The sequence below is a fragment of the Equus przewalskii genome, chromosome 3 (assembly GCF_037783145.1).
Source record: "Equus przewalskii isolate Varuska chromosome 3, EquPr2, whole genome shotgun sequence".
Lineage (NCBI taxonomy): Eukaryota > Metazoa > Chordata > Mammalia > Perissodactyla > Equidae > Equus > Equus przewalskii.
Window position 1 is genome coordinate 105853726 of NC_091833.1, and position 27891 is coordinate 105881616.

Consider the following 27891-nt stretch of genomic DNA (forward strand, 5'->3'; position numbering starts at 1 on the left):
TATTTGTTCCTTTTCTTTACCAACTAATTCTTTTTAAAAAAAAGAGATAGAGGGGCTGGCCCAGAGGTGTAGTGGTTAAGTTCATGCCCTCCACTTCGGCAACCCAGGGTTTGCCGGTTCGGATCCTGGGTGTGGACATGGCACCGATTGGCAAGCCATGCTGTGGTGGGCGTCCCACATATAAAGTAGAGGAAGATGGGCACAGATGTTAGCTTAGGGCCAATGTTCCTCAGCAAAAAGAGGAGGATTGACAGCAGATGTTAGCTGAAGGCCAATCTTCCTCAAAAAAAAAAAAAAGAGGAAAGAAATAGAGTGGCCTTCCAGGAATGGTATGAAAGCCAATGAAAACCACTCTACAGCTCTAGTATAAATGTACATATGTAAATAATTTAAAGGAAAGTGTAGAATACTATAATCTATTTCTAGAAAGAGTAGGCAAGTAGCTAATTAGAAATGGCCTTTCCAGAAGCGTGTTTGGAATTTGTCTAATGAGGCACTGTCCCCAGAGCTGACTGACCCAGAAGAGTGGATTCTCAGATTAATGACCACATCTGGGAGAAAGGACTTTGTTTCATGGACAAGTGTTTCTGTTCTTCTGTTTTAGGTTTTAAGGCTGGAAGAATTTATCCAACAGAATAAGGTACATGCCCAAGGAGGCGAGGAAAGGCCCCAGGAATTGGACTGCCAGCACTGCAGCATTTTAGAGACCCAGGTAACCTCTAGACTTTCTGCTTTAATTAAGGATATTTCTCTTCTCGGTTTCAGCACTTTGGCATCCCCAGCGACACACGCTGACATCAATGGGCTCTCTTATTTCTCCACTCAGAGCTGCTAAAACGCCTCACACACACACAAAAATCACCACAAAATCCATTTGCAAAAACCACATAGAAAATAGAGCTCTGAGAAATTATCCGAGGGGTTTGAAAAAGAACGAGGCTTGTCAGATGAATCCTCTCTGCCTCTCTGAGAGCAGCCTGCTTGGGGTACTGGGGCACTGGCTGGAGCAGGGCCTTTGGTCCTGCCCAGGATGACACATAGCAGTCATAATAATGCCCCTTGCCGCCTCCCTCCATATCCGGGTATCAGTTACTCTCATGCTAGCCCTCCCTCCAGATGGCTGCCCTTCTAGGGACACTGCTCCAGGGAAGAAACTGGTTCCTGCCTGTCTCTCCGTTGGCTCGTGATAGGCTATATAATTCCCCTAGGTTTGCCATAATGAATTACCACACACCTGGTGCCTTAAATCACAGAAATTTATTGTCTCACAGTCTTAGAGGCTGGAAATCCAAAATCAAGGTGTTGGCAGGGCTGGTTCCTTCTGGAAGCTCTGAGGGAGATTCTGTTCCAGGCTTCTCTTCTAGCTTCTAGTGGCTGCTGGCAGTTCTTGGCGGTCTGCAGCTTATAGACACATCACTCCAACCTTTGTCTCTGTCATCACATAGCCTTCTTGCCTGTGTGCCTGTGTCTCTGTCTTCACAAGGCCTTATTCTAAGGACACTAGTCATTGGATTTAAAGCCCACCCAAAGCCAGCATGAACTCATCTTAACTAATTACATCTGCAAAAACCCTATTTCCAAATAAAGTCACATTCACAGGATATCAACATATCTTCTTGGGGGTATAATTTAACCCAAACCACAGGCACTCAGGTAACATTTGTTGCGTGATGTCGGAAACATAAATGATCCCCATGAAGTAGGCGTTTGAGTACCCTGGCTTGAATGACTCTCTAGATTCCTGTTTCAGCTTCCCTCTCAATCTTTATAGCTGGAACCGTCAAAAATCCACTGCCCAAAATTTTGTTTATTTTATTGCTGCTCCAAATTTTCAGTCCACTTCAGACTCCAGAAACACTACATTGCTGAGTCTGACTCTCACCGCTTGGGCCTCATCAGTCTCTTATTCCCCCATTCCCATGAGCCTGAGTGTCTAGGAACTGCAGTTTCTCTCCCTTGACCCCAGTCTTCTAGGGCTCAGGCCCTTGTCCTGCCAACAGCCCCATGGCACACTACTCTGGGATGACCCCTACTTCAGCACATAGTCACCAGCGTAAAAATGAGCCGCAAATCTAGTGGATATAGATTTGAATAATAATTAACATTTGTCTGGGACCTGATCCGTTATAGGGGACTGTCCGCATTGACTTCACTGGAGTTTCACAACAACCCTGTAATTCACCCATTTTATAGAGGACGAAAGTGAAGGGCAGAGCAGGTAGGTGACTTGCCCACAGTCACAGGCAGCTAAGCGGCTGAGCCAGGACAGAGCCAATGAGTCTGTGGCCCTGATCCCCCCCTCCCTGTAAGAGTATCAACATATGTGTCCAGGACTCTCTGTGTTTTCTCCTCTGAAACCCAGACTGGAGGAGAATCCTGAAGCAGCTCCCACTGCCCCTGCGTAAGCCTGGAGGAGAACCTTGTGGAGCAGAGGCCTCTTCATCAGTGAGGCTGGCCCTTCTTGATGCGAGGCCACCTCGTCCTTTCTGAACATGTCTTCCTGAGAAACATGCAGCTCTTTTATTTCCCCCTCAGTTTCTCAAGAACAGCCTTGTGAGCTAGCCTTCTACCAGGAGAACCCCTGGCCCCAGGGACAGCTGAACTTTCCACCTGCACCCTGTGGGATTTCCAGAAAGTTTGTCCTTAAATATTTGAATATTTCTTAGCTCCTCAAAATGACTGTGGCAGGGAGATGGGACAGAGCTGGCTGGGATCCTGAGTGATGAGATTTAATTTAAAATAATGCTGATAAGCTGGAGAATAAATATACAATGAAACTCAGGAAGATTGTCTGGCAGGCTGTATTTTCAGGAGGGAACACACACATGGAAGTTCTAGGTATGTTCCAGGGCTGATGAACAAGAGCCAGGGTTCCTCAGCCTCGGCCCTTGACTTCCTAGCTGGATAATTCTTTGCTGCGGGCGGGGGCGAGGAGAGGGCTGTCCTGTGTGTTGTTGGATATGTACTAGCATCCCTGACTTCTACCCACCAAATACCAGTAGCACCTCCCCAATCAAAATGTCTCCACCAAAACCGTCTCCAGACATTGCCAAATGTCTTCTAGGGGGGCAGAATTGCCCCCAGTTGAGAACCACTGCTGTCGTTAAAAGGCCAAGTCCTAGAGAAGTTCAAAATACAAGTGCATGTTGAGAACCATGGGTTGGTTCACCAGGAAACTTGCCCTTCATCTGACGCTCCTCAGTCTAGAACGTTGTCCCTCCCTGAGCCCGGCATCTGGAGAGAAGTACAGACTCGTCCTACACAGAGTTGCAGGAGGAACCTCAACCAATATCAGTTCCACTCGATTCAACTCAACATTCGTGTTATTCATTCATCGCGCAGTCATTCGTGGACTACGTAGGATGTGCTAGCCTCTGAGCTGGATCCTGGAGGGGAGAAATACACATAAACAAATAGCTTTAAAATGATGCGAGCATTTAGTAATGGAATTAAATGTCTGGTTCTGTGCTTTCTATTGGGCAACCATATGCACTTTGCAGGTATAGTTCTTTTAAGTTTTCTTTTAAAATGAGTAATCCACATACATGGCGCTGAATTCAAAGGGCATATAAAGGTATACAGTGAAAAGCGCTCCCTCCCCCTACTTCCCCATCTATTTTTTCTGTTTTCTCTCTTCTTGGATATCCTTGCAGAGCTATACCATGCATATGCAGGCATAATTATGAATTTATTTTTTTCCACAAATGATAGCGTACATTCCTGCACTCTGCTTTTGTTTTTAACTTAAATTTTTATAACTTGGAGATTGTAACAAATCAGTACACTTCCATGTCAAACTTTATTTTTTTAAAAGAGAATGACTGTCTGCTGTTTCCTTGAACAGAAAAACCATAATATATTTAACTTTTCTCTTACGATGGATATTCAGGTTGTTTCTAATTTTTCGCTATTACAGATAATACTTCCATGGATAGTACTGTAAAGGAAGGTAGTGTAGCATAGTACACTGTGGTGAGCTCACCCCCAAACCAGATGCCTGGGTTCTTACTGGTTGGAGAATCTTGGAGAAATGATTTGAAGTCTCTTTGCTTGAGCTTCCTCATCTGCAAATGCGGACTGTGACCCCACCCCCCTCCGAGGGGATTAGTGAGGAGTAAATGAGTTAATATATGTGCAGTGTTGGAAGCAGCACTCAGCACACGTAAATGCCCAAGAAGTGCTAATTGTTTCAGTTACAGAACTTGCTGGGTCCAATGGTTCATGCATTTTTTGCTTTGATGGACATGCCACACTGCCTTCCGCTGAGGTTGTTCATTGTATGCTCTCACCACAGCACATATGAGTGCCTCTCTCCCCACAGCCTTGCCAACACAGAGAGTTACAAAACTTTCTGAACTTGGCCAATCAGAGAAAACATATAATTTAGTTCAAATATTTTTGGCAAGTGAACTATATGCCATCGAAGTGAGCCGAAGCTTTGCCTAGGCCCTGGAGACACAAAGTCCTAGAAAAGTTTCCAGGCTCGTCTAGATGATATGTGAGCAGCACACCACAGTGCAGACATACCTGGACGACACAGGACGCTGCAAGGGGCGGAAGTCACGCAGAGGAGGCTTAGTAGGGCTTGAGCAACCGGATGGCTGATCCGGGGCGGAAACGGGGTTGCCAGAACAGATTGTTAAATGATGACTTCACCAAAGATGTTCTTGCAGATTGAGGGCTGTGACATTTAAGTGTGTTAAGACTCAGGCGTTTTAGAGTAGGCCCTTAACTGTTCTGCCAGAGCAGTTCAGTGAGTCAGGAGAGAGAGAAATAATAACACCAATTGAGAGCAGACTTTTCAGTCCCCTCCCAGAACATGCAAAGACAGTTGCCAAACCTGGGTGTGGCTCCGTCCCCACCAAAGTGAGCTGGGACTTTACAGAAACTGTTGTCCTAGTCTCTCATGTCTAGTCTCTTTGACTCTCTTAGAGTCATTGTTTTATTCATTGGTTTCCAGAAAGCCATTTCAGTCTTGGTAATTCTGAAGAAAACCGTTTTTTCTAAAAGACTCCTCTGGTGCTGGGTCACAGTGAACTGGGGGCAGAGAAGGGCTGAAGTCCTCGTGGGTTCCTCTGCCTGCACCCTCTCCAGAAGAAAAAGGAGAGTCATTTGTGGTAATTGTTATTCAAGTCATTTGTCTGGACAATGTGTTTGTGAGTGCCGTCACTACGCAAGCCTGGATGCCTGGGTGAATATATATATTCCTGGATATATATTCTGGAATATAACCTTGAGTGATAAATGCTGTAATGATGGCAGGAAGGCTCTTGTGCAGCTGGTATGTGAGGGAGGTCTCTGTCCAGGGGAGTGTGGGGAGATTTCAGAGAGCAGTGACATCTGTTGCCATCTGCCTGGATACTGAAGTTGAACAGCACTTAACCAGGAAGGGGCAGCCGGCAAGAAGCAGCACAGTGAGAGATCCCAAGATGAAATCCCTGAAGCCAGTGGGAAGGGAGATGAGGGGCTCTCCGAAGCTCTCGAAGGCCTGAGAAGTGTCCCCTGCTCACGGGAGGCCTTGTGCTATGTGCTGGGCAGCCATCACCCTGTACCATACCTGGAGAATCATATGAATCTGATGGTGTCCGCTGTCCTGGCAGTCGGCAGACAAATGCTCACTAAGCCCTTGGACAACTGTGAGGTACCCTCTGTCTGGTGTGAGTTGAGGGGGATGGTTCCATCTGACGTGGAACAAGACAGGCTGCCCGGGAAATCCACTCCTTGGAGAGATTCCTGGCTGAGAACTGGTCTAGGGTGGAGCCGAGGAAGACAGCATAGGGAGGGCGACAGCTCCTATCTAAGGGTCAGGACGTGGATCCTGCCCCAGCTTTACCCCAGACCTGCTTGAGGACCTCAGGCAAGTCTGAAAACCTCTCTGGGGTCAGTTTGCTTGTTGCTCCTAGTGGTAAACACAGATAAGGCCCTGACTATGTGTCGAGCACATAGTGCTTTACACAGCATAGTCCTACAACAACCCTATGAGGCAGGTGTTATTATGATCCTCGTTTCACAAATAGGGAAACTGAGGCCCAAAGAGTACCACCAGAGCCCCTGCTCTAGACCATGATACTACACTGCTTCTTGTTAGTAAAATGGTGGCAATAATCTCTGCCCTCCACACCCCAGAGACTGTCGGAATGAACCGAGGAAAGCACATGAAGGCACTTCTCAAGACGACTGAAGAGTCTATAAATATAAGGTGACTTTATAGTTTCTATTACAGTCCCCTGTAATCATTTCAGTGAAACCCCATTGCATTAGGTGTTCTATTTTAAGATGTACATAATGCTACTTTTGAAAGATTGTCAGCTGAACTTGAGCATGACTTTGAATATTCCCTTCCGTGAGATTTCCTGGGCGTGGGTGTTCCTTTAAAATAGAAACAATCCAGAACAGTTTAATTGCCTGGAGGATGAAAGATGAAGCCCTGATGTGAACACAAGTTTAAAATAACCAGCCGTTTGCTGGGGAGGAGTTGGGAGGAGTCTTTTGCGGTGGATGGTTGGAGGAGAGGCAGAACTGTGTTATTTTCCTGTGCACACTGCACACCCAGGCCACATTAGCACCGTACAGAGAGTGCTGCGCTGAACCTCTGCCTGTTGGGAAACCTGAGCTTATAAATAAGGAGCAGTTAACTCAGGCTACACCAGGAATGGCTCAGGGTTATTCCTGGGAAGAACTCACTGGGATCCCAAGCAGATAACCAGAGAAGGGGCCACTGGAGAGTCTATTCCATTTGAAATTCAGAGAAAAGCGCACAATTGAAAGAGTATTGGTGAGCTTGAAAGCACTCGTTCAGCCAACTGTTGATCTCCATGGTCCTGTCCATTTGTGAAGTATTCAAATGGCACCCTAACTCCATTTGAATGACGGGTACTTTGACCCCAAATGCTAGGTAGACAAGGTAGGGGGAAAGAGAGGAAGGGAATGTGTTTGCCATTTATATGGTCTGTTGGTCTGCCTTACTGAACCATAGGTTTGTTGAAATCAAAAGTTATGTCTTATTAATCCTAATCCTTCCACCACCTAACGTGCCTGCATGTGGCGGATGTTTTCACTGCCTTGTGCGTAAACTGATACCTGACCTGACAACTGAATGAATGGAACTGAAGGTACCATTCTGAGTCCTGGGAGTTAAAAGTTTAGAATAGGAACTCCTTCAAAAATGAACCTTGGCTGGAGGATGATTTACAAGAACACTGGGGTCATTTTCCAATTACTTGTGGAGGGAGAGAGAAGATTCATCTCTTTCTTTGAGAAGGATGCCCCTGGCTCTGGCGTCCTGGGGGCCAGAAACAAGTGAATAGAAACAGACAAGATTACTGAGTTCACCTCCCTGTTGGTTAGGGAAACAGCCTTCGTCTCTCACGGGGATTTTGAGGGTCTTGCAGATACTTCTCTGCAGCATGTTTGTATAACACGGTTTGAACTCATACCCAGTTAGGTCCTGATGCCAGTGGCTGACGGCCATGCCAACACAGCACAGCCTGTGCTGTCACATGGAATGACATGGATGGGAATGGATCCAGGGGGCCAGTCCTCGTGCTACCCTCCGGGGTCCTTGTGACCTGAGACAAGTTGCTGAACGTCTCCGATCTTAGATCCGCATCTGTAACACAAGGACAGCAATGTCTTTCCTGCCCACCTCACGGAGTCGTAGGCATCCGTGAGTTAATGTAGTGGATAAACGCACTGTAACTGGGAAGCAGTCTCGTCGTCTGGGGGTATCATCAGCCTTTTTAAGTGTCTTCCATTGTCTCCTGTTTCTGGACTCCTGCCCAGGACGACTTTGAATATATCAGTAGTCGATAAGGTGGCCCAGAAGTCACGTCCTGCACACTCCCTTTCGCGGTCTTCACAGTGGCTCAGAGTACATGTGAAATTCTTTTTCATCTCTGTAATAACTGTCGTGAGGTCTTTGTCCATTATTCATGTTGCTTTAAATTCCTTCTCCCTTTCTCCTTGAGCAGGCTTACCAGTGGTTTGATGTGTCTTTTCAAAAAGCCTGCTTTTAGATATGTTGGTCAGATCTATTTTTTTTCTGTTATTAATTTTGTCTGTTATATCTTTTTTTCTACTTACTTTGGGTCTATTCTGTTGTTCTTTTTCTGATGTCTTGAATGTTTTCTAATAAATTTAATTTAAAGCTATAAATTTCCCTCTAAGTGTATGTCTTTAGCTGTATCCCAGAGTTTTGAAGTTTATCTTTTTTTTTTAAATCTTTCTGTTACTTTCTAATTTTATTGCATTGTCATCAGATAACATGGTCTGTAGAATGTCAACACTTTGAACTGGGTTACGATTTGCTTTGTAATCTGCTGTGGGGTCAATTTTTTTAAATGTTCCCTAAGTGATAGAAAAAAGCATATATTCTCAGTTTGGTCATTAAAGTATATAGATTTGAGTCGTAGTTGTGTGATATAGTCACTGTATGACCTTGGGCAAGTTACATATCCTCTCCTGCCTCAGTTCCATCACCTTTTTTTTTTTTTAAAGATTGGCACCTGAGCTAACAACAGTTGCCAATCTTCTTTTTTTTTTTCGGCTTTTTGTCCCCAAATCCCCCAAGTACATAGTTGTATAGTTGTGGGTCCTTCTAGTTGTGGTATGTGGGACGCTGCCTCAGAATGGCGTAATGAGCGGTGTCATGTCTGCACCTGGGATCCGAACCAGCGAAACCCTGGGCCGCCGAAGCGGAGGGCGTGAACTTAACTGCTGGGTCACAGGGCCGGCCCCCCCATCACCTTTAAAATAGATGCTAGTGCCCACTTCAGAGAGTCGAGGGCCTGGCAGACACTAAGCATCATATAACGTCAGCAGTGTTTAGTATTCTTTCTTTTTTAGCTATTTGGTTCAGCTTTTTAATCTTATTGTTCAAATCTTCCATATCCTAGCTCATTTTGTCTACCTGATGTGTCAGTTTCTGAGAGATGTATATTAAAATCTCCCATTATAGTTATAAATTTGCTCATTTCTCCCTACAATTCTGAACATTTTGCCTTATGTTTTCAGGTTGTAATGTTAGATGCCCACAGCTTCTTTCTTAGAGCATTTCAGTGAATGCTCTATCCTTTTGCTAGGAGATAGATCCTTGACCGTAGCCAGTTCATATTTACTCTGATTACTGGGTATCATTAGGATTATTTTCACCAACATAGTTTGTGCTTTCTATTTTTGTTTCTATTTATCTTCTACTTCAAAATTTCTTTGTAACATTCAATTTTCCTTTTGAAACCTGGACCTAATTAACTTTAGTCATTATTTAAGTATTTATGTTGTAGTATTATGATGCTCTGATTTTTGGTGGTGGTTGTTCCAGCTTCACTGTGCGATTTTCCCCAGATTATACAGAACGTGTATTTATAACAGGTATCTCACAAAGCTGTTTTGTTTAGACTGTGATATTTGTTTCTGGGCTTTATAGGAATTGGAGATCTCCAAGACATTTTTAATGCCCCAAATACCTGAAACTAGGAGGCAAAGATGGACCTTTTAGCCTCAGGTTCACATGGAGGTTATAAACTGGTCAGTGACATCATTTTTGAAAGTGAACAGCAATGAACCAGATTCACTGGGCCCTCCAACGTGTCAACCAGCTGGATTTCAGTATCCGGTTACAAACAGTAAAGATGAAGAATTCAGGCCATGGAACCTGGTCATGCTGAACATTCTCAGTTACTGGCTATAGGATTTATGATGTTTTTAAAACTATATCTGGGATTACTTTTACCTCCATTTATATTTCAGGAAGGGAGAAAGAAAACACTCCTATAACTAATACAAGCCAGAAAAACTTTTGTCTATTTTGTTTATTACTGTGTCCCTGGAACAGTGCCTGGCACGTAGTAAGTGGTCAATAAATATTTGTAAGCAAATTATGGTACCAAAAAAATTGTTATGGGAACTTTAGGAGGAGAGAGTGTAATTGCAACAGAAGAGATTGTGAAGGCTTCATGGAGGAAGTGACAGTTGAGCAGGGCCTTGAAGGATAGTAGGATCTGGAGATTAAAGAGTGCGTCAGTTAGGGTTTGATCAGAGAAACAGACTACTAGAAATGACATAGAATGTGGGATTCATTTTAGGAAATAACCTGGCATAATTGTGGGAGCCTATGAAATAGTTTATGGTCAGCTCTTGCTTCTGCGTCTGGTGGGGGGCCTAAAGTGGGTCCAGAGCAGGGCGGGCAGTGGGAAGGAAAGAAAGACAGATGTGGAATGGGGAAGACCAAGGACAAATGCAGCCCATGAGGCCTAGCTTGAACAGTGTCGGTTTCTGAGGCCAGTGAGCCTCCAACTTTGATGATATGGGTGAACCATAGGAGAGCCCTGCATCTTTCATCATAGAGCTAAATGTGCACTTGGCTCAGGATATGGAGAAGCCTAGGGAGGGTCAAGCAGAAGGTGAAGGAGCCAAGAGCCCAAAAACTCCCCAGTCCAACAAGGTGAGCGAGCAGGTCAGCGACAACATGCCTGAGCTGTGACAGCATCTGCCGCCCTGCATCAAGCATCCAAGCTTAAAAAGAAAAAGGCTGCTGGTTCCGTCCATCTTCCAGATCTTACTCAAAGTCACACGGCCCGGAATTATGCAGGGAAGGGCATCCTGGAAAATGTAGGTCTGGCTAAGTTAAGTTGACCCACCACACATCACCCCAGAGGGAAGACAAGGGCTTAGGTAGAAGGGCTGTGGGCGGCAGAGTGGACCCTTACTCTCTAACAATGCATCACGCTGGGCACCCTTGGACAGGCCCTCCCCGGCAGAGTGGGCAGGGGCTTCTCAGGTGCCACTTCCACCCCAATCCTCTGGAAGTGAGGGGTCCAGCATCACAGGTCATTCTGCTACGTTTAGAGGCAACACAGATGATTCAAACAGAACTCAGAACTTAAGAATCATACAGGCATGGAGGGCTCCTGAGCGGAGCTGGGAAACTCCCAAACTTTGGGCTCCGGCTGTCTCTACATCCCCGCTCCAGCCAAGTGCCTTGTGGATTTCTCATGAGAAATGCAGTTTGTCCCCGCCCTTCCCCCCATGGGACGTAGTGGGAGCATGCGGTGAGCATGGGAGAGATTGGTCCTCCTGCTGTCCTAGAGTGGCCCGTGGTGTACTGGGGTTTATCCATGTAGTGTTTACTGGGTGTTCTCCATGTACCACACACTGTTCTAGGCACCGGGAAGCAGTGGGGAGCAGAGCAGAGTCCCTGTCCTCATGAAGCTTTCCTTCCAGAGAGAGAAACAGAGAATAAAGAAGTAGACAAATAATTAATGTCAGGCCGATATGTACTTTCAGGAAAACATATAGTGAGGTGAGGAAAAGAAGGTGAAAGGGGGTATTTCTGAGAAGGTCAGAAAACCATAATCCTAGGGAATATTAATTGAGTACTCATGTGTAGCTAGTACTGTTCCAAGGACTTTACATTTATTGGTTCATTTAATCCTCGTGACAACCTAAGTAATTTTCCTGAAGTTACATCGTTAAGAAGAAGAACTGGGCTTTAAGCATAAGCAGTCTAGTACCAGAATCTAAGCTTTCAACCAGGAAGGTCTCTTGGTTGTGGTGAGTGAAGTGAAGTGAGGGAGCAAGGCATGTCAATATTACAGGGAAGAATGTTGCAGGCAGGTGGAACAGCCAGTGCAAAGGCCCTGAGGCAAGGGGCATGCTTGTTGTTTGGGGGTAGTGAGACCAAGAGTTCAGTCTGGACATGTTGCAGTTTGAGAAGCTTATTCTCATCTGACTAATGTCTGGAGGGCAGTTGCACATAGAAGTTCAGACTTTGAGGGAAAGCTTGGAAATAGATCAATTTGTTTGTCATCAGTATCCATGGAACTAGATGAGACTCCAGGGAGTGAGAGAGAAAAGAGAAGTCCAAGGACTGAGGTCTGGGGCAGCAGAAGAGGAGGCTTTAGCAGGGGAGACTGAGAAGAAGTAGCTGGTGAGGGAGTGGAAAACCCAGGAGAGGGGGCTGCATGGAAGAGAGAGTGCTCAGATATTTCCAATTCTGCGGAGAGGTCCGTTTAACTGAGGCCTGAGGAGTGACCGCTGGATTTTGCAATATGGAGGTCATCATTGGCCTTGACATTGGTGGCCTTTAATAGACATTATAGTACATGGAAGGGCAACCAAAGCAGTTTCATTCCAGGTCGGGGGCGGGGATGGGAGCTGAAGGCTCTCTTGTCCAGCCTCAGCTCTGCCCCTTCCCACCCCTGAGGGCCCCTGAGACATCTCCCAGGCTCCCTGGAGCACAGTTTGAAAACCACAGATGTAAGCCAGCCCCTTCACTTTACAGTTGATGAAGCTCAGGTCCAGAGGAGGTAAGAGACTGGCTCAATGCCGTGCAACTAGGTAGGGGAAAACCCAGGTTGCAATTTATCATTATTTAATGAGATTTACCAACATAGAAATCTGTTCCTAGCCTGTCTTGTTATACTGTTTTCCATGGACAGTGGTTCCCTAGACAAGTTGAAAAGTCAAAATAAGAAAGTCTTTTTCACCTTTATATCTATCTCTGTGGAGAGGGGAGAATGATAACCTGAATAAATTCAACTCATAGAAAATTCTGAAGCTTCAGTGTTAACTCGTGCTTTCCCATTCTCCTCCCACCCTACCTCATTTCTCAGTGCTTCTGGTCATCCAGCAAATTCCATGTTTTCTGACCCTGTGTAATGAGATGTAGCAGGCTGCCACCTGTAAAAAGGTATGGTGATAATAATATCAGGGGGCCGGCCCAGTGGCCTAGTAAAGTTTGTGCGCTCCACTTTGGTGTGGAGCTGGCGCCGCTCGTCAGCCATGCTATGGCAGCATCTCACATAGAGTAAAGGAGGATTGGCACAGATGTTGGCTCAGCGACAGTCTTCCTCAAGCAAAAAGAGGAAGATGAGCAGCAGATGTTAGCTCAGGGCCAATCTCCCTCACACATACATACACAAATATAATAATAATAATAATAATAATAATAATACAGTTGCTCACACTACTGACCAGTGGCTGTTGCTGGCACTGCTCTCTGATCCCCACAACAGCCCTGGGGTCAGATTGCCTGGTTGCATATTCCATTTCCACTGCTCCCTGAGGGTGGGGCCCTGGAGAAGCTGCTTACTCTCTCCATGCTCTAGTTTCGTAGTTTCATCAGCTGTGTGAAACGCTTTGCAGACTGAAAACCAGGATGCAAAGGTAAGGGCTGATGCTCCTCTTATGACAGGCACTGTGCTGAGCGCTGAGCCACCACAGGCCTCACCCTCCCAGGCCTGTGAGCGGTACAGCACTAGTGGATTGCTGGGGCTCTTTCTCCTCTGCTCCCTAGTTTGATAAGCCTCAGGTTGAATCAGGGATGGTGTACTTAGTCTCATCTTGCAACTGTTTTTGCCTCAGGATCCATGCTTGAAGCTGAGTGAACCTTCTGAGACCCTGCCCAGAGGAGAAGAGTATCAAGATAAGTTAGCAGCTGAAGAAGGAACCAGCAGTGACGAAGAAGAAAGGTACAGGAGGATGGGGAGACTTCCGAGGGCTCCAGTGAAGGAGGACTCAGATTTGGAAGGATTCACTCACTCACTCATTCATTCGTTCTGTCCTCAAGTATTTGCCGCTGCCCCTTGCATCATGCTTAGGGAGGAAAGAGACAAGTTTTGTATGTGTTCAGCACGGCCATGGGCTTTCCATAAACTATCTTACTTAATTGTCACAACCAACCATTTTATAGATTAAGAACCTGAAACTCAACGAGGTTAGTAAACCTGCCCAAAACTCAGACCTGGGCTGACCCCAAACCTCTGCTCCTTATTTTTCCAAGTGGTCTTTAAACTGGGGAAGATGGGGGAGCTTTGTCACCAATGGGAAATACCCCATGTATATCACTTCTATTAGTCAGCTTTTGCTGCTGTAGCAAACATTCCCAAAATATTAGTGATTTTTAGTTCACAAATCAGCTACCTTTATTTTTGCCTCTGCCAGGCTCTGCTGGACTTGTACGAGCTTGGCTTGTAGCTGGGGGTTAGGTGTGATTGTCTGCCCCAAACTGTGGGTAGAGTTCAAGTCTGCTCCCCATGCCTTCTATTCTGGAACTGAGGCTGAACGACTAGCCACTATCTAGGGCACGTTGTTGCCATGGCAAAGGGAAGAGGCTCAAAAGGGCTGATGGAAATATGCAATGCCTCTTCAAGCCTACACTCAGAACTGTGCTTTCTCATTTCTACCCGCATTCCACTAGCCAGAGCAAGTCACATGACCAAAACTAATACCACCAGGTGGAGAAGAATACACTCCCTGCATGTCTTGGTCAGCTCGGGCTGCTGTAACAAAATACTGTAGGCTGGGTGGCCTAAACAATGGAAATTTACTTCTCACAGTTGTGGAGGCCGAGAAATCCAATATGAAGGTGCTGGCCCATTCAGTTCTTGGTGAGAAGTCTCTTCCTGGCTTTCAGATGGCCATCTTCTTGCTATGTCCTCACATGGTGAGGAGAGAGAGAGAGAGGGAGAGAGAGAGGTGGGGATGGGGGAGGTCTCTCTCATGTCTCTTATAAGGGTGCTCATCTCATCACGAGGGCTTCACCTTCATGACCTAATTACTTCCAGAACGTTCCATTTCCAAATACCACCACGTTGGCAATTAGGGCTTCCAAATATGAATTTTGGGAGACAAAATTCAGTCCACAGCACCGCAGGAAGCAGGGGATTGGGAGACTGAGTATTTGCCAAGCAAAAATGCAGTCTGTCACACCACATCCCAAGATTCCAATACAGTGGGTCTGGAGTATATCCTGCCCTGTGCATTTTGAGAAAGCTTCCCAGACTCTGAGACTCCACAGTTATGATCTACTGCCCTGCGCTAATAAACGACTTGTGTGGGATCCTGACAGATGTCTTGTAAGCCATGCCCTGCCACCTTCCAGCTCTCTAGGTAGTTGGGTGTCTTTGTGCATTTGGGCTGCTTAACACAATACCGTCACCTGGGTGGCTTCTCCACAACAGAAATTTTTTTTTGGAGGAAGATTAGCCCTGAGCTAACTGCTGCCAATCTTCCTCTTTTTGCTGAGGAAGACTGGCCCTGAGCTAACATCCATGCCCGTCTTCCTCTATTTTATATGTGGGATGCCTACCACAGCATGGTTTTTGCCAAGCAGTGCCATGTCCACACCCGGGATCCGAACCGGCAAACCCTGGGCTGCCAAAGTGGAACGTGCACACTTAACTGCTGCGCCACCGGACCGGCCCCAATGACAGAAATTTATATTCTCACAGTTCTGGAGGCTGGAAAGTCCAAGGTCAAGGTGGTGGCAGATTCCGTGTCTGGTGAGGACTCACTTTTTGGTTCATAGAAGTTGTTTTCACTGTGTCCTCAAAAGGTGGAAGGGGCAAGGGAGCTGTCCAGGAGCTCTTTTATGAAGGCACTACTCCCATCATGAGGGCTCCACCCTCATGACCTAATCACCTTTCAGAGGCCCCATTTCTTAATACCATTACACTGGGCAGTAGGTTTCAAAACATGAATTTTGAGGGGGCACAAACATTCAGACCGTAGCGCTGGGGAAGCAGGGCCTGCACGCCTAAAGCATATCAATGTTGGTGTCAGGCACCCTATAGTCCATTGAGCTCTCCAGCTAATAATACTTCCACAGCACCCTCCAGATTCTGTCTCAGGATTTGGAGGCATACAAGCATAGTAGTTAAAGAGAACAGACTCTGGAATCAGGCCTCCAGGTTAACTCCTGGTACTACCAATTACCACTGGCAGCCACAAACCTTGTCTTCCTTAGACCTCACAATTCGAGGGGGAAAGAAGGGATCTTTTTCCTGACAATACTGGCAGAAATTTCAAAGACATCTCTAAGGGGCCCAGCTTTGGTCACATGTGCATCCCTGAGCCAATCATTCTGACCAAGGAGATAGAACGCTCTGATTGGCCAGGCGTGTGTCCATGCTCTTCCCTGGGGCTGGTTGGAGATGAGGGCAGAGTTGGCTGCACCCAAATCCCGTGGACTAAACAGGATCACCATGGGAAGAGGAAAGGCTTCCCCAAGGATAGGATGCCGGGCAGACAGACAGCAGGTAATGATCACAACAGCCTTGTCTTTTTCTTCCACATGGCTATATTGGTAAGGGGATGTCCTCAACTATAGAAGCGAATAAGGAGGTAGGGCCCCTGGAAGCTGCTCCAACAGAGAGTTTAGTCAGAGTAGAAGGGCTAAGCAGTGACGGGAAAGGAATAGAAAGGTTGTCTGAGGTCTAAGGTCAGGGGCTGTAGGACAGAACAAATGCAGTGGTTCCTTTGGGGGTGGGGTTGCATATTCAGTAGTACCCCCATGAGGGGTGCTTGTCAGGGAACTGGGCTTTTTGCATGGTGGCTCTAAGAGGGAGGTGGCTTTTCCATTGGCTGTTGACTTAAGGTGAGAGAGCAGGTCAGTGTCAACTTTAATGTAGGGGGGGAGTCAGGAGAGTGTGGCTTTGTGAGGGGTGGCAGAATGGGTTTGGCTCCCTAGGATGTGAGGGAATTTGAGGCAGTAGAATGAGGTCAGAGATGGAAATTCCCATTAGCAGTATTCCAGGGAAGAATGATGATGATGAAAATAATAATAATGAATATTTACTGGATGTCGCATTATGATAAGCACAGTAAAAGGATTAATCTTCATTAGGTAGATACCATTATTGAAGTACCCCACTTTAAAGATGAAGGAAACTGAGGAACAGAGAGATTAAGTAACTTACCCAAGATTACACTACTAGTAGATGGTAAGATCCAGATGTGAGTCTCTCTGGCTCCAGAACTCACAGTCTTAGCTGTATCTCAGCTTAGGTCAGCTGTTCTTATGTGAGACATAAAGGTCCACAGGTCTTCTACCATTCCAGGGTCACTCTATCCTTTAATACTCAGTAATAAGAACTGAAACTTCCACTTCCAGCCGTGACAGAGTACCAGACTTTCCCTCTTTCTGTAAACAACTATAAAACTGGACAAAATATGTAAGACAACTCTCTTGAGTAGTGGGACAATCTTCAGAGAAGGACTGTGTTCTTGAGAGGGAAACATGAGTTGAATCCCATGATGGCCCCACGTTTGCTCCTGATTTTCTGCCTGGGGACAGTTGCCAACTGCAGACAGAGAAGTGGAGTCAGGCTGAACTGAGGAGGCAGATATCAGGGCTTAGGCTGCTAAGGCAGCTGCAATTTGTAAGGTAGGGAACCAGGAGGGTCCTATGTAGGGTGAAGGAGGGCAGAAGTATATGAGTTTCCACATGTCCTTAGCCAAGGGCTTGAGAGAGCACGTACAAGATGAGACTCCATCAGGCCTAGAAGTGTGCTGAGAAGTGGTGCTATGGTGCTGAGAAAAATGAAGATACCAGAGTCATGCAGTGCTGGGAGACTTTGGAGTCCCAGCTCAGCCAGAATAAAAGAGCCTTTCTGAGCACTATGGGCATTTAGCTGAGACCTCAGAAAAGTCACACTTTAGGAGTAAGAAGTACACCCTATAGGATAAGGGCTACAGCCTAGAACAAAGGACAACATTGAAATGCACCTGCTTCAACAAAAGACAAGCCCAGGCCTAAAAGGATTGGAAAGAGCCTTCAGTAATTTAACTGTCTGCCAGAACAAAACTCAACACTTTTGAAAGGAAGACATAATCCAGACTCTCTAGATTGTATTATCCGCAATATTGGGCATACAATAAAAACATCATGAGACATTCAAGGAAGCAGAAAAAAATGTGACCTGTAATCAAGAAAAAAAAAATCAGCCAATAGAAACAAACCCAAAAATGGCCTAGATATTAGAATTAACAGACAAGGACTTTAAAACAATTGTAAGAGTTATGTTAAAGGACACAAAGGAAAATATTGTTACAATGAGTGAACAAATAGGGAATTTCAGCAGACAAGTGAAAACCTTGAAACAAAGGGAAATTCTGAAACTGTAAAGTACAATATCCAAAATGAAAAACTCACTGGATGGGCATAGCAGCAAATTGGAGACCAGAGAACAAACGTTAATAAATTGAAGACAGATCAGTAGAAAGTGTCTTGTCCAGAGAATGAAGGAAAAAAAGATTTTTTAAAAATGAAGAGATTCTCAGTGACCTGTGGGACAATGTCAAATTATCTGACATGCACGTATGAGGAGCCCAAGAGGAAAAAGAGAAAGAAAATGGAGCAGAAAAAAATATTTGGAAAAATAACAGCTGAATATTCACCTAACTTGGTGTAGGACATCAATTTACATATTCAAGAATCTCCATGAACTCCCAGCAGGATAAATCCAAAGACAACAGTGCCTCGATATGTCATAGAAAATCTGCTAAAAAGAAAATATACCCGCCAAAATCTTAAAAACAGCCAGCCTTTTAAAAAGGCAAATTACATACAGGAGACACTTGACTTCTCATGAGTACTAACGGCGATTGACTTCTCATCAGCCTTCCAGCCTTGTTTTCTTCTGAAAGCCAGAAAACAGTGGAGCAATATCGTTAAAGTACTAAAAGGAAAAAAACCCTCTCAATTCCAAATTCTAAATCCAGTAAAATATCCTTCAAAAATGAGAGTGAAATGAAAACATTTTCAGGTACATAAAAGCTAATAGAATTTGTCACCAGCCAACCTGCAGTATGATGAGAATTTCTTAAAGCTGAAAGGAAATCACAGCAAATTTAAACTTGGATCTATAGGAGAAAATGAAGAGCATCAAAACTGGTAAATTTATAGATAAAGCTGACTGTTTCTCCTGCTCTTGATTTCCTTAAATGACCTCTAGGGGCTGGCCCAGTGGTGTCGTGGTTAAGTTCATGCACTCCACTTTGGCACCCCAAGGTTCACTGGTTCAGATCCCAGGCATGGACCTACACACTGTTCATCAAGCAGTGCTGTGGCAGCATCCCACATGCAAAACACAGGAAGACTGGAAGATTGTTAGCTCAGCAACAGTCTTCCTCAAGCAAAAAGAGGACGATTGGCAACAGATGTTAGCTCAGGGTCAATACTCCTTACCCCTCCCCCCAACAAAAAAGACATTTAACTGTTTAAGAATAATAATAATGATAATAATAATAATAACAGCATTGTATTATGGGGTTCATAATGCATGTAGTTGAACAATGTATGACCACACTAGCACAAAGGATGGAAGTGGGATTAATGGAATTATACTGTTATAAGAGACTTACATTTTTTATGAAGAGATACAATACTAACTCTAAGTAAATATAAGTTAAGGATACAAATTGTAATCCATAGAGCAACATTAAACACTAATACAAAGAAAAGGTGAACTAAATTCACAATCATAGTTGAGATTTTCACATACTTTTCTGAGTATTTGATTGGACAACTAGACTAATATCAGTAAGGATATAGAAGATTTGAACTACACCATCAACTAACAATCTAATTGGATGTATAGACAATATGCTGAACAACTGCAGAATAAATTGGTTTTTCAAGGCACATAGAACATTCACCAATATAGACAATACGAAAGACCACAAAATAAGTTTTGATGAATTTCAAAGATTGGAATATACTCTGAAATATACTCTATTTCAGAGGGTATTCTCTGACCACAAAGGAATTAAATTACAAATCAGTAACAATGAGCTACCAAGAAAATCCTCGAATATTTGGAAATTATATAGTATACTTCTAAATAACCCATAGGTCAAAAAAGTAAAATCACAGTGGAAATGAGAAACTGTTTGAAATTCAATGATAATAAAAATGTGACATCAAAATTTGGGAGTATAGCTAAAGAGGACAATTTATAGCTTTAAATAGTTATATTTTAAGAAAGAAAGTTTTAACATCAATTGTCTAAGTTTCCATCTTAATTTTAAAAGGATGAGCAAATTAAACCCAAAGTAGATAGAAGGAAGGAAATAATGAACAGCCGAACTCAATGAAACAGAGAACAGGCTAATAGAGAAAATTAACAAAAGCAAAAATTCGTTCTTGAGAAAATGATATACTCTCAGTAAGATTTATTAGTGGAAAAAAAGAGAGAGAAAATGCAAACAGCCAAAATCAGGAACGAAAGAGAGAACATCACTACAAATTCTATAGATATTAAAGGGATAATAAGCAACTCTATGAACAAACTTTATGCCAATAAATTTGTCAAAAAGAAAATCCCTTGAAAATCACAATTTAACCAAAACTGGCACTAGAAGAAATAGAATGTATAAATAGCTCTATAACTATGGCAAATTAATATTTAATTTAAAATATTCTCACAAAGAAAACTACAGTGTCAGTTGGAATCGCCCATGAATTTTATCAAGTATTTTCAATAAGAAGAAAGAAAAGCAGTCTTATAGAAGCTCTTTCAGAAAAAAGAGGACAGAACACTTCCCAGTTTGTTTTATGCAGCCTAACCCTGCTACCAAAACCTAACAAAGACGTTAAAAGAAGAGAAAATTACAAGCTAGTATTCTTCATGAATGCAAAATCCTCAACAAAATATTTGAAAATTAAGTCAAGTGATATATAAAAAGGATAATACATCATGACTAAGTAGGATTTATCCCAGGAATGTGTGGTTGGTTTAACATTTGAATAGAAATCATGTAATTCACCACAATAAAAATAAAGAGAAAAAATAAATAGTCATCTCAATAGATACAGAAAAGCATTTGACAAAAGTTAACATCCTTTCGTGATAAAAACTCTGCAGTCCATGAATGGAACTTCTTCAACCTGGAAAACATCATCCATGGAAACTACAGCAAACAACATACTTAATGGCGAAATGGTGAACACTTTCCTCCTGAGATTGGGAACAAGGCAAAAATTCTGCTGTCACTACTTAACATTGTCCTGAAGGTCCTAGCCAGCCCTGCAAAGCAAGAAAAAGAGCTACAAACTAGAAAAGAGGAGTAAAAATGTCTTTATTTAGCCAGAATGATCATGATTGAAATACTCAATGCTGCTAAGATGTTAATTTACTCTAAATTAGGCAGATTCAGTTCAATCCCAAATAACATCCCAACAGCTTCGTTTGTAGAAATAAATAAGCTGTTTTAAATATTGATATGGAAAATCAAAGGACCTAGCAAAAGAAAAAAAAATATTGAAGAATGAAGTTGAAAGACTCAGTCTACCTGATTTCAAGACAGTATGAAGCTAGAGTAATAAACACTGTGTGGTATCAATTTACAGATAGACAAACAGATCAATGAAAAATAATAGAGTGTTTGGCAATAGACCCATACATAGATGGTGGATTAATTTTTGTTAAAAGTGCCAAGGCAATTCAATGGGGTAGAAAAAGTTTTTCAACAAATGGTGTCAGAACTGGATAAAGATATGAGAAAAAAATGAACTTCGACCCTTATTTCTCCCCATGCACAAAAATTAATTTGAGATGTTTCATAGCTCTAAATATCTAAGCTATAAAACATAGAAGGATATCTTTGCAACTTTGGGGAAGGCAATGGTTTTGTAGATATGACATGAAAACACTAACCATCAAAGAAAAAATTGATACATTGGTCTTCATTAAAATTTCTCCTCATTAAAATATACTATTAGGAAAATGAATAGACAAGTCACAGACTGGGAAAAGTTATCCAGTCTGTATCCAAAATATATAAAGAATTCTTATTAATCAATAATAAAGACAAATCTATTTTTTAAATGGACAAAATGTTTGAACAGACACTTCCATAAAAAAGATATATGAATGGCCCGTAAGCATATGAATATGTGCTCAACATCATTAGTCATCAGGGAAATGCAACTTAAAACCACAATGAAATACTATTTCCCACCTACCAAAATGACTAAAATTAAAAAGACTGACAATACAAAATGTTGGCAACAATGTAAAGCAACTGGAACTCTTGTACATTGCTGGCAGGAGTGTAAAATGGTGCAACCACTTTGGAAAACCATTTGATAGTTTCTTGAAAAGTTAAGCACACACCTACCAACAATTCCAACCATAGATATTTAAGCAAAAGAAATGGAAAATACATCTACAAAAATACTTGTGCAAGAATATTTCCAGCGGCTTTATTCATAATAGCCTAGAAGTGTAAACAACCCAAATGTCTATTGGTAGGAAAATGGATAAACAAATCGTGATATACACATGTGATGGAATACTCCACAGCAACAAAATGTGAACTACTGACATATGCAACATCATGGATGAATTCCAAAGACAGTATGCCGATCAAAAGAAGCCAGACACAGAAGAACACATACCACATGATTCTGTATGATGCTTCAAGATCAGGCAAAACTAATCTACAGTGATGGAAATCAAAGCACTGGCTGCCTATGGGTGGTGGCTTGATGAGAAGAAGGTGCAAGGGGAGTTTTGGGGTAATGAAAATGTCCTATATTTTGATTGGGTTGTTGGTTTTGTGGTTGTGTATATTTGTCAAAACTCATTGAATTGTGCACTTAAGATCTGTGCATTTAACTACTGTAAATTTTGCCTCAATAAAACATTTTTAGAATAATAACTGAGCCCTGGCAGGAAGTCCAGTCCCCTCCCGCCAGGGGTCACCAAAGACAGCTTACCTGTTCCACATATCCACTCTGGTAGTGTTGCTTGTCACTCTTGCTCTAGGCTGCTCCTCTGTTGGTCACCCCTGGCTGTCTCCTAACCCTTGATTTGTTTAATACCCAGAGGTCAGGCCCTAGTATCTTCTGTTCATTTCTCCTTAAAAATGATTATGTTTAGCAAATCTTCAAAAAGCTTGAGGATAACCCAAGAGAATAAGAATGCAGAGAAAGAAACCTCTCTTTATTAAATGTTTGGTTCGTTCTTTATATAATTCTTACTATGTGCCAGACATGGTTTTAAGCAATTTTTAGATATTTATTCTATCAATCCTTGTAACAATCCATGTGAAAGGTACCATTGTTAACCCATGTTATAGATGAGGAAACTCAGGCCCAGACGTTTAAAGAGCTTGCCAACGTCACCTAACTAGCAAGTGGTAGAGCTGGAGTTTGAACCTGGGCAGTCTGCGTGTAGTGTCCATGCTCTGAACCACGTTGCTATGCTGCTTCTAGCCCCTTGCCCTTCCTTGCTGCCTGTCTCTTCCTTAGCCCCCCAGCCTGCACCCGTGTTGCTGGGCCTTCTCACCTCTGCCAAGCCAGAGTCCCCCTTCTCATGGCCTGTCTTCATAGTCCAAGGCCCTCACTCCCTAAGCTCTGGTCCTCTGGCCTAATGTCCTTGCCCTCTAGAGGAAGCCAAACATCACTTACATCCCAGCCATCTCTGCAGAAATGCCCACCGTGTGGCATCCTTTTACATTGTTACACAGGATAAATGTTTAACGTCCCAATCTCAACCAATTACACTTGAACTTCTCAGCTGGTTCCAAAGCTCAGAATTGATACAGAACTGATAAAGTCTCCTCCGAAGACACTTGTCAGCATCTGTCCTAGAATGCAGACACTACTGCAGCTTTAAAGCAGCACCTTCTTGTTCCTGCTACGTATGTAAAGGCCGGTTTGTAATCCTCCTGTGCATACTTGGGACAGCCAGTAAAAGTTATGAGCACGCTTTGAAAAGTGTAAAGTACTGTATCCAAGTAAAGCATTATTATTTCTTTTTTTTTTATGTAAAGGAAGAGTTGTGAAATTAGACCATAGCGACCTCTTTTTTGGAGCTCCTGAGGACCCCAGAAGTAACTCTAAGCTCTCAGTCATTCTGAGTCAATCATCGTTTATTTAGCCCCCACTGAAACAGATATCTGATGGTTCCAGCTGAATCCTGGTTATATCCCAAGCGCAGTAATGCTTAGAATTTGTACTCTTTCTTAACTCCAGAGAAGATGTTTCTCACCTCACCAACAGCCATTGGAGCTCCCTCCTCCCAGCCGAGTGGCTGAGATGCTATCAGGTGGCCCTGTCATTTCCAGCCGGGGATCTTTTGTGATTTTGACCTCCATATCTTCAAAGGATCGAAGTGCCGCTCAAGGAAGGAGATGACCTGCAACCTCCCCTGGGCTCTTTGCTGAAGGAGAAGGCACCCAAAATCCGACGTCTGCAGGAGGAGTGGCAGAGCCAGAAGGCCAGATTGCAAGCCCAGGTAGAAGGACACCGAGGTGGGAATGTGCCCTCAGGCTGAGTGAGACCCTGCCTCCTCCTTGGCCTTACAGACATGCACACAGGGCGTGATTCACATCCAAGCTGGGGAGGGCATTCCGGGTCCAGGGCAAGGTGGGATTCATTCATTCATTCATTCAACACCTGCTGTGGCTCATAAGCACCTATTATGAGCCAGGAACTCTTCTGGGTGCTTGGGATGCGTCAGTGAACAAACCAGAGGAAAGTCCTGCATTACAGTGCTTATACTTTAGCAGAGGAGGTGGTACAGACTAAATACTGGACATAAGAAATAAGTAAAGTGCATAGTGTATTAGACATGATAGGGTTTCAGAAAAAAAAAAAACAGAGCAGAGTAAAGGGAATTGGGAGGCTGTCTGGTGATGGGGGTGGGTATAACAATAAATAGGGTTGTGGGGGAAGCTTCAGAAAGAAAGCAAGATTTAAGAAAGCATGTGAAGGAGGTGAGGGGGGCCATGTAGATCCCTGGAGGGCATTCTGGTCCCCTCTTGATATCTCTTGGATGGTTTGCAGCCCAGCCCATCTTCCCCTTGTGGCTGGAGCTGAGGAACCCCCAGAAGGACTGGCCATGCCCAGGTTCTTCAAGCTTGGTTTCCACCCTCCTCGGAGTTCCCACGGGTGGAGGAGGCTCCGCTGGGTTGAGGAGACATTCAGAAAGCTTTCACTTTTAAGGAAAATGCCAGGAAGGCTGAGGGGCCCCACCTAAGGGCAGCATCCTGGGGTAGGTCTCGCAGATGCAGCAGGCTCTGGAGCAGTGCGCCAGCAACTACAGGGAGGACCTGCAGGAGCTCAGGCAGCTCTCTGACCACGAGAGGGAGAAGCTGCAGCGCGAGCTCCGGGAGACCGTTCAGCAGAACCAGGCTGTGCAAGCGCAACTTGAGGCTTCCCACCAGCGGGCCCTACGCATGCTTGAGAAGGCCAAAAATCAAGAACTCAAGGTAAGTAAGGGTGCTAATTATAAAGTCCGCTATTTACTGAGCACTCGCTCCGCATGCACTATCCGGGGTGCCTTTTGTACATTATCTCCAATCCCCACGATAATCTACAAGGACATTGTTATCATATTCCCTTTTTCCGGTTGAGGAAAGAGCCTCAGAGAGATTCAGCAACTTGCCCAGGGTCACGCAGCTAGTAAGTGGCAAAGCAAGGACTCAGACTTAGTCTGTTGTGCTTCTTGTACTGCTTTTCCCTGTCTGCATGTGACCTTGGTAATGTAAGAACAGCTTTCTTTCATGAGTTGGGGCAATATTGTGCATCATGCATGCTGGGGAGTCAGGCTTGGCCTGCAGCTGATAAGTGGGAGGGCAGCCCAGAGTTGAGAAACCAGCTCAGCAGGAAAGACCTTCCAAATGGCTTGGAAAGCTGTGATGAGGTGGTCAGGCCCACAGTGAAGTGTCATCCAGCAGGGAGGTTCGATCACATTTCCTCTGTTGCCTCTCATTCTGCTTCCTCTGAAGGCCTTCGCTCCCTGCTTTCACGAGATGAGGCTCGTACTGAGTGACACAGATAACGCACAGCAGTCTTCACACTCTAACAAATGACCTCTTTATATGATCAAATCGACCAAACTGGGAGCTCCTTGAAGCCAGGAACCATCTCTGTTTGTTTGTCACTGAATCCCCTCCCAGGTCATAGTAGACATATTGTCAAGAGTCTCGCTGAATCCAAGTCTCTACTTTAATTTTCCCTTCTACAAATTGGGGATATCGACACCCACTTCTTTGAGTTGTCAAGATGATCAAATGAAAAAAAAGGGATTTCTGGTTTTAATGTGGCAGAATAAAGACTTTTGAATTGTTTCCTATTGGAAACCATCCAAATAACTTTAAGGACACAAGGCAGAAGCATACTCTGTCCAGGTGAAGCTAGGAGACATCCGTACACTTGAACCACAATGTATGAGGGCAGGAAACAAATGGAAAATTGTATATGACCTTGCAGAGCAGAGAAGCTCAAATCAAAGTGCCTGCAGAAAAAGAATGACAAGAATCCAGCTGACAGCAGAGCTCAGAAAGACCAGGAATTGGAGGTGCCACTTATCACAGAAGGCAAGAGTGAGATGGGGACTATGACTCACCTAGAACCCCAGGTTCCCAGCTCACCCAGCACAGTCAAGCAATTGTCTCTCCCTTATGTACGTACAAGGCGCGTGGGGGAAAATCCCCGGATAAACGAAGCCAGAGAAACTTGGGACGAGGAAATGCCAGTCACAGAGGCGGGATGAAGCTTGGATTTGAGGACAGGTTTAGGTGAAATCTGTACACTGAACCATTAACTAGACTACTGCCCCCTCTGTCCTGCCCCCAGCAATGCCTCCTCCTGCTCAGCCCCAGAAAGCAAGCAGTTAGAACTGAGATCTCCTAAGCAGGAGACGGGAGAACCTTCTCTGGGGAAATTAAACCACTGTAGAGAAAAGACCCATTCTCACATTTGTGAGCTACCAATAAAATTGCTGGTTGGCCATCTGGTTACTGTCCAGAGGAGCCCACCATCCAACAGACCCCACCCAGGCACAGAGGAAGCTTCCAGTTAGCCTTCAGTGCCCTGCTCTGAAATGGGAAGAGACAGCCAAAGATTACTAAACTTTTGAGGAAGGCTCTATTGTGAAAGTTGGAATCCAAGATAATTGAGGGGGAAAGAATGAACTCAGAGGAAATGGATAATGCAGAGGGCAGAAAAAGAAAAAAAAATCTTCAATGAGGATTGATAGTCTCAGAACGAAGAGATTATATTTACATCCATGAAACAAGGACAATATTTTATTTGTAAAGGAGGGAGCAATTAGAGGAAGAAAGAGCTCTTTAAATAAAAAAATATGATAGCAGAAATTCTAAAAACCAGTAAATGAGTTGAAATATAAAAAATGAAGAAATCTTCCAGAAGCAAAAGAGAAAGAAATGGATAATGAGGGAAAAGGAACAAAAGTCTAGAGACACAATCCAGGAGGCAGCTATCGAACAAATAGGAGTTCCAGAAAGAGATAATGGAGGGGAAGATATTTTCAAAGAAATAAGAGAATGAAATTCGCAGAACTAAATGAGAAAGACCCCTACCGTGGCTCATCTTGAAACTTCAGAACACCAGGGAAATGGAAGGAATTCTAAAAGTTCCCAATGAGGAAAAATGATTCCAGACTCAAAGTACTTGAATCAGAAATCTCGACAGCAACGTGGGAAGCTAGAAGACAATGAAGCAATTCTGAGCAATTCAATTAAAACTATCAATAAGTGTGAGAATTGAATAAAAGTATCATCAGACATATGAAATAGTAGGAAATTTACCTTCTGTTATCAATTTGCTGCCTCTCAGCGCCCAGTTCCCCTTCACTACCTGCTCCACAATGATGATCTGGATTCTTTTCTCCTTTACAAAGAGCACAATGTTAAGCTTTGTCAGTAGAGGCACTGAAGGCACCTTGCAGGAGGAAGGAGGCCTCTCTTCCTGGTCTGGCAGCTGTTTTTTCACTTTGTGTCTGGCTTCTGTCACACAGTTGAGCAGCATCGTGGGTGTGTGAGGACATCAGGTGATACTCTGCCCCAGTGACCTCACAGTGATCTCTCAGCCCTGGCCCAGGCCCATGACTGCCTTCCCATGACCTCCTGATGTGGACATCACACACTCCAGCCCTCACCCCTGCACACCCTGGCTCTCTGGGCTCTCGCCCATCGGCCGCTGTAGCCTGCATCACAGATATTTTTTTCCTGCACCCCTCCCAAGACTAATACTGTCTGCTCTGGCCCTCATGCCTGCATGGGCACCCATTCCCTCTGAGTGCCCACCCACTTGTAGTTCACCTGTACTCTGGAGGGTTGTTCCTACTTGACTAGTGA

The 27891-nt window shown here is 44.1% G+C and overlaps 1 protein-coding gene and 1 long non-coding RNA gene across 3 annotated transcripts in view; one reads left to right on the forward strand and one right to left on the reverse strand.

The window, feature by feature from the left end:
- Positions 1–27891, forward strand: part of FAM184B (family with sequence similarity 184 member B) — a 138830-nt gene that overhangs the window by 92445 nt on the left and 18494 nt on the right. For both annotated transcript variants that reach the window (XM_070613100.1, XM_070613099.1), the window contains 4 exons: positions 605–712; positions 13363–13469; positions 23894–24023; positions 24787–24999. In XM_070613100.1, coding sequence (XP_070469201.1) covers positions 605–712; positions 13363–13469; positions 23894–24023; positions 24787–24999 — 558 coding nt within the window. The remainder of the gene's footprint in view (positions 1–604; positions 713–13362; positions 13470–23893; positions 24024–24786; positions 25000–27891) is intronic.
- LOC139082360 (uncharacterized) lies at positions 1239–27534 on the reverse strand. Its single transcript, XR_011538273.1, has 2 exons — positions 27343–27534; positions 1239–3386 (listed from the first exon to the last, which is right to left on the reverse strand). It is a non-coding gene; the product is annotated as an uncharacterized lncRNA (long non-coding RNA).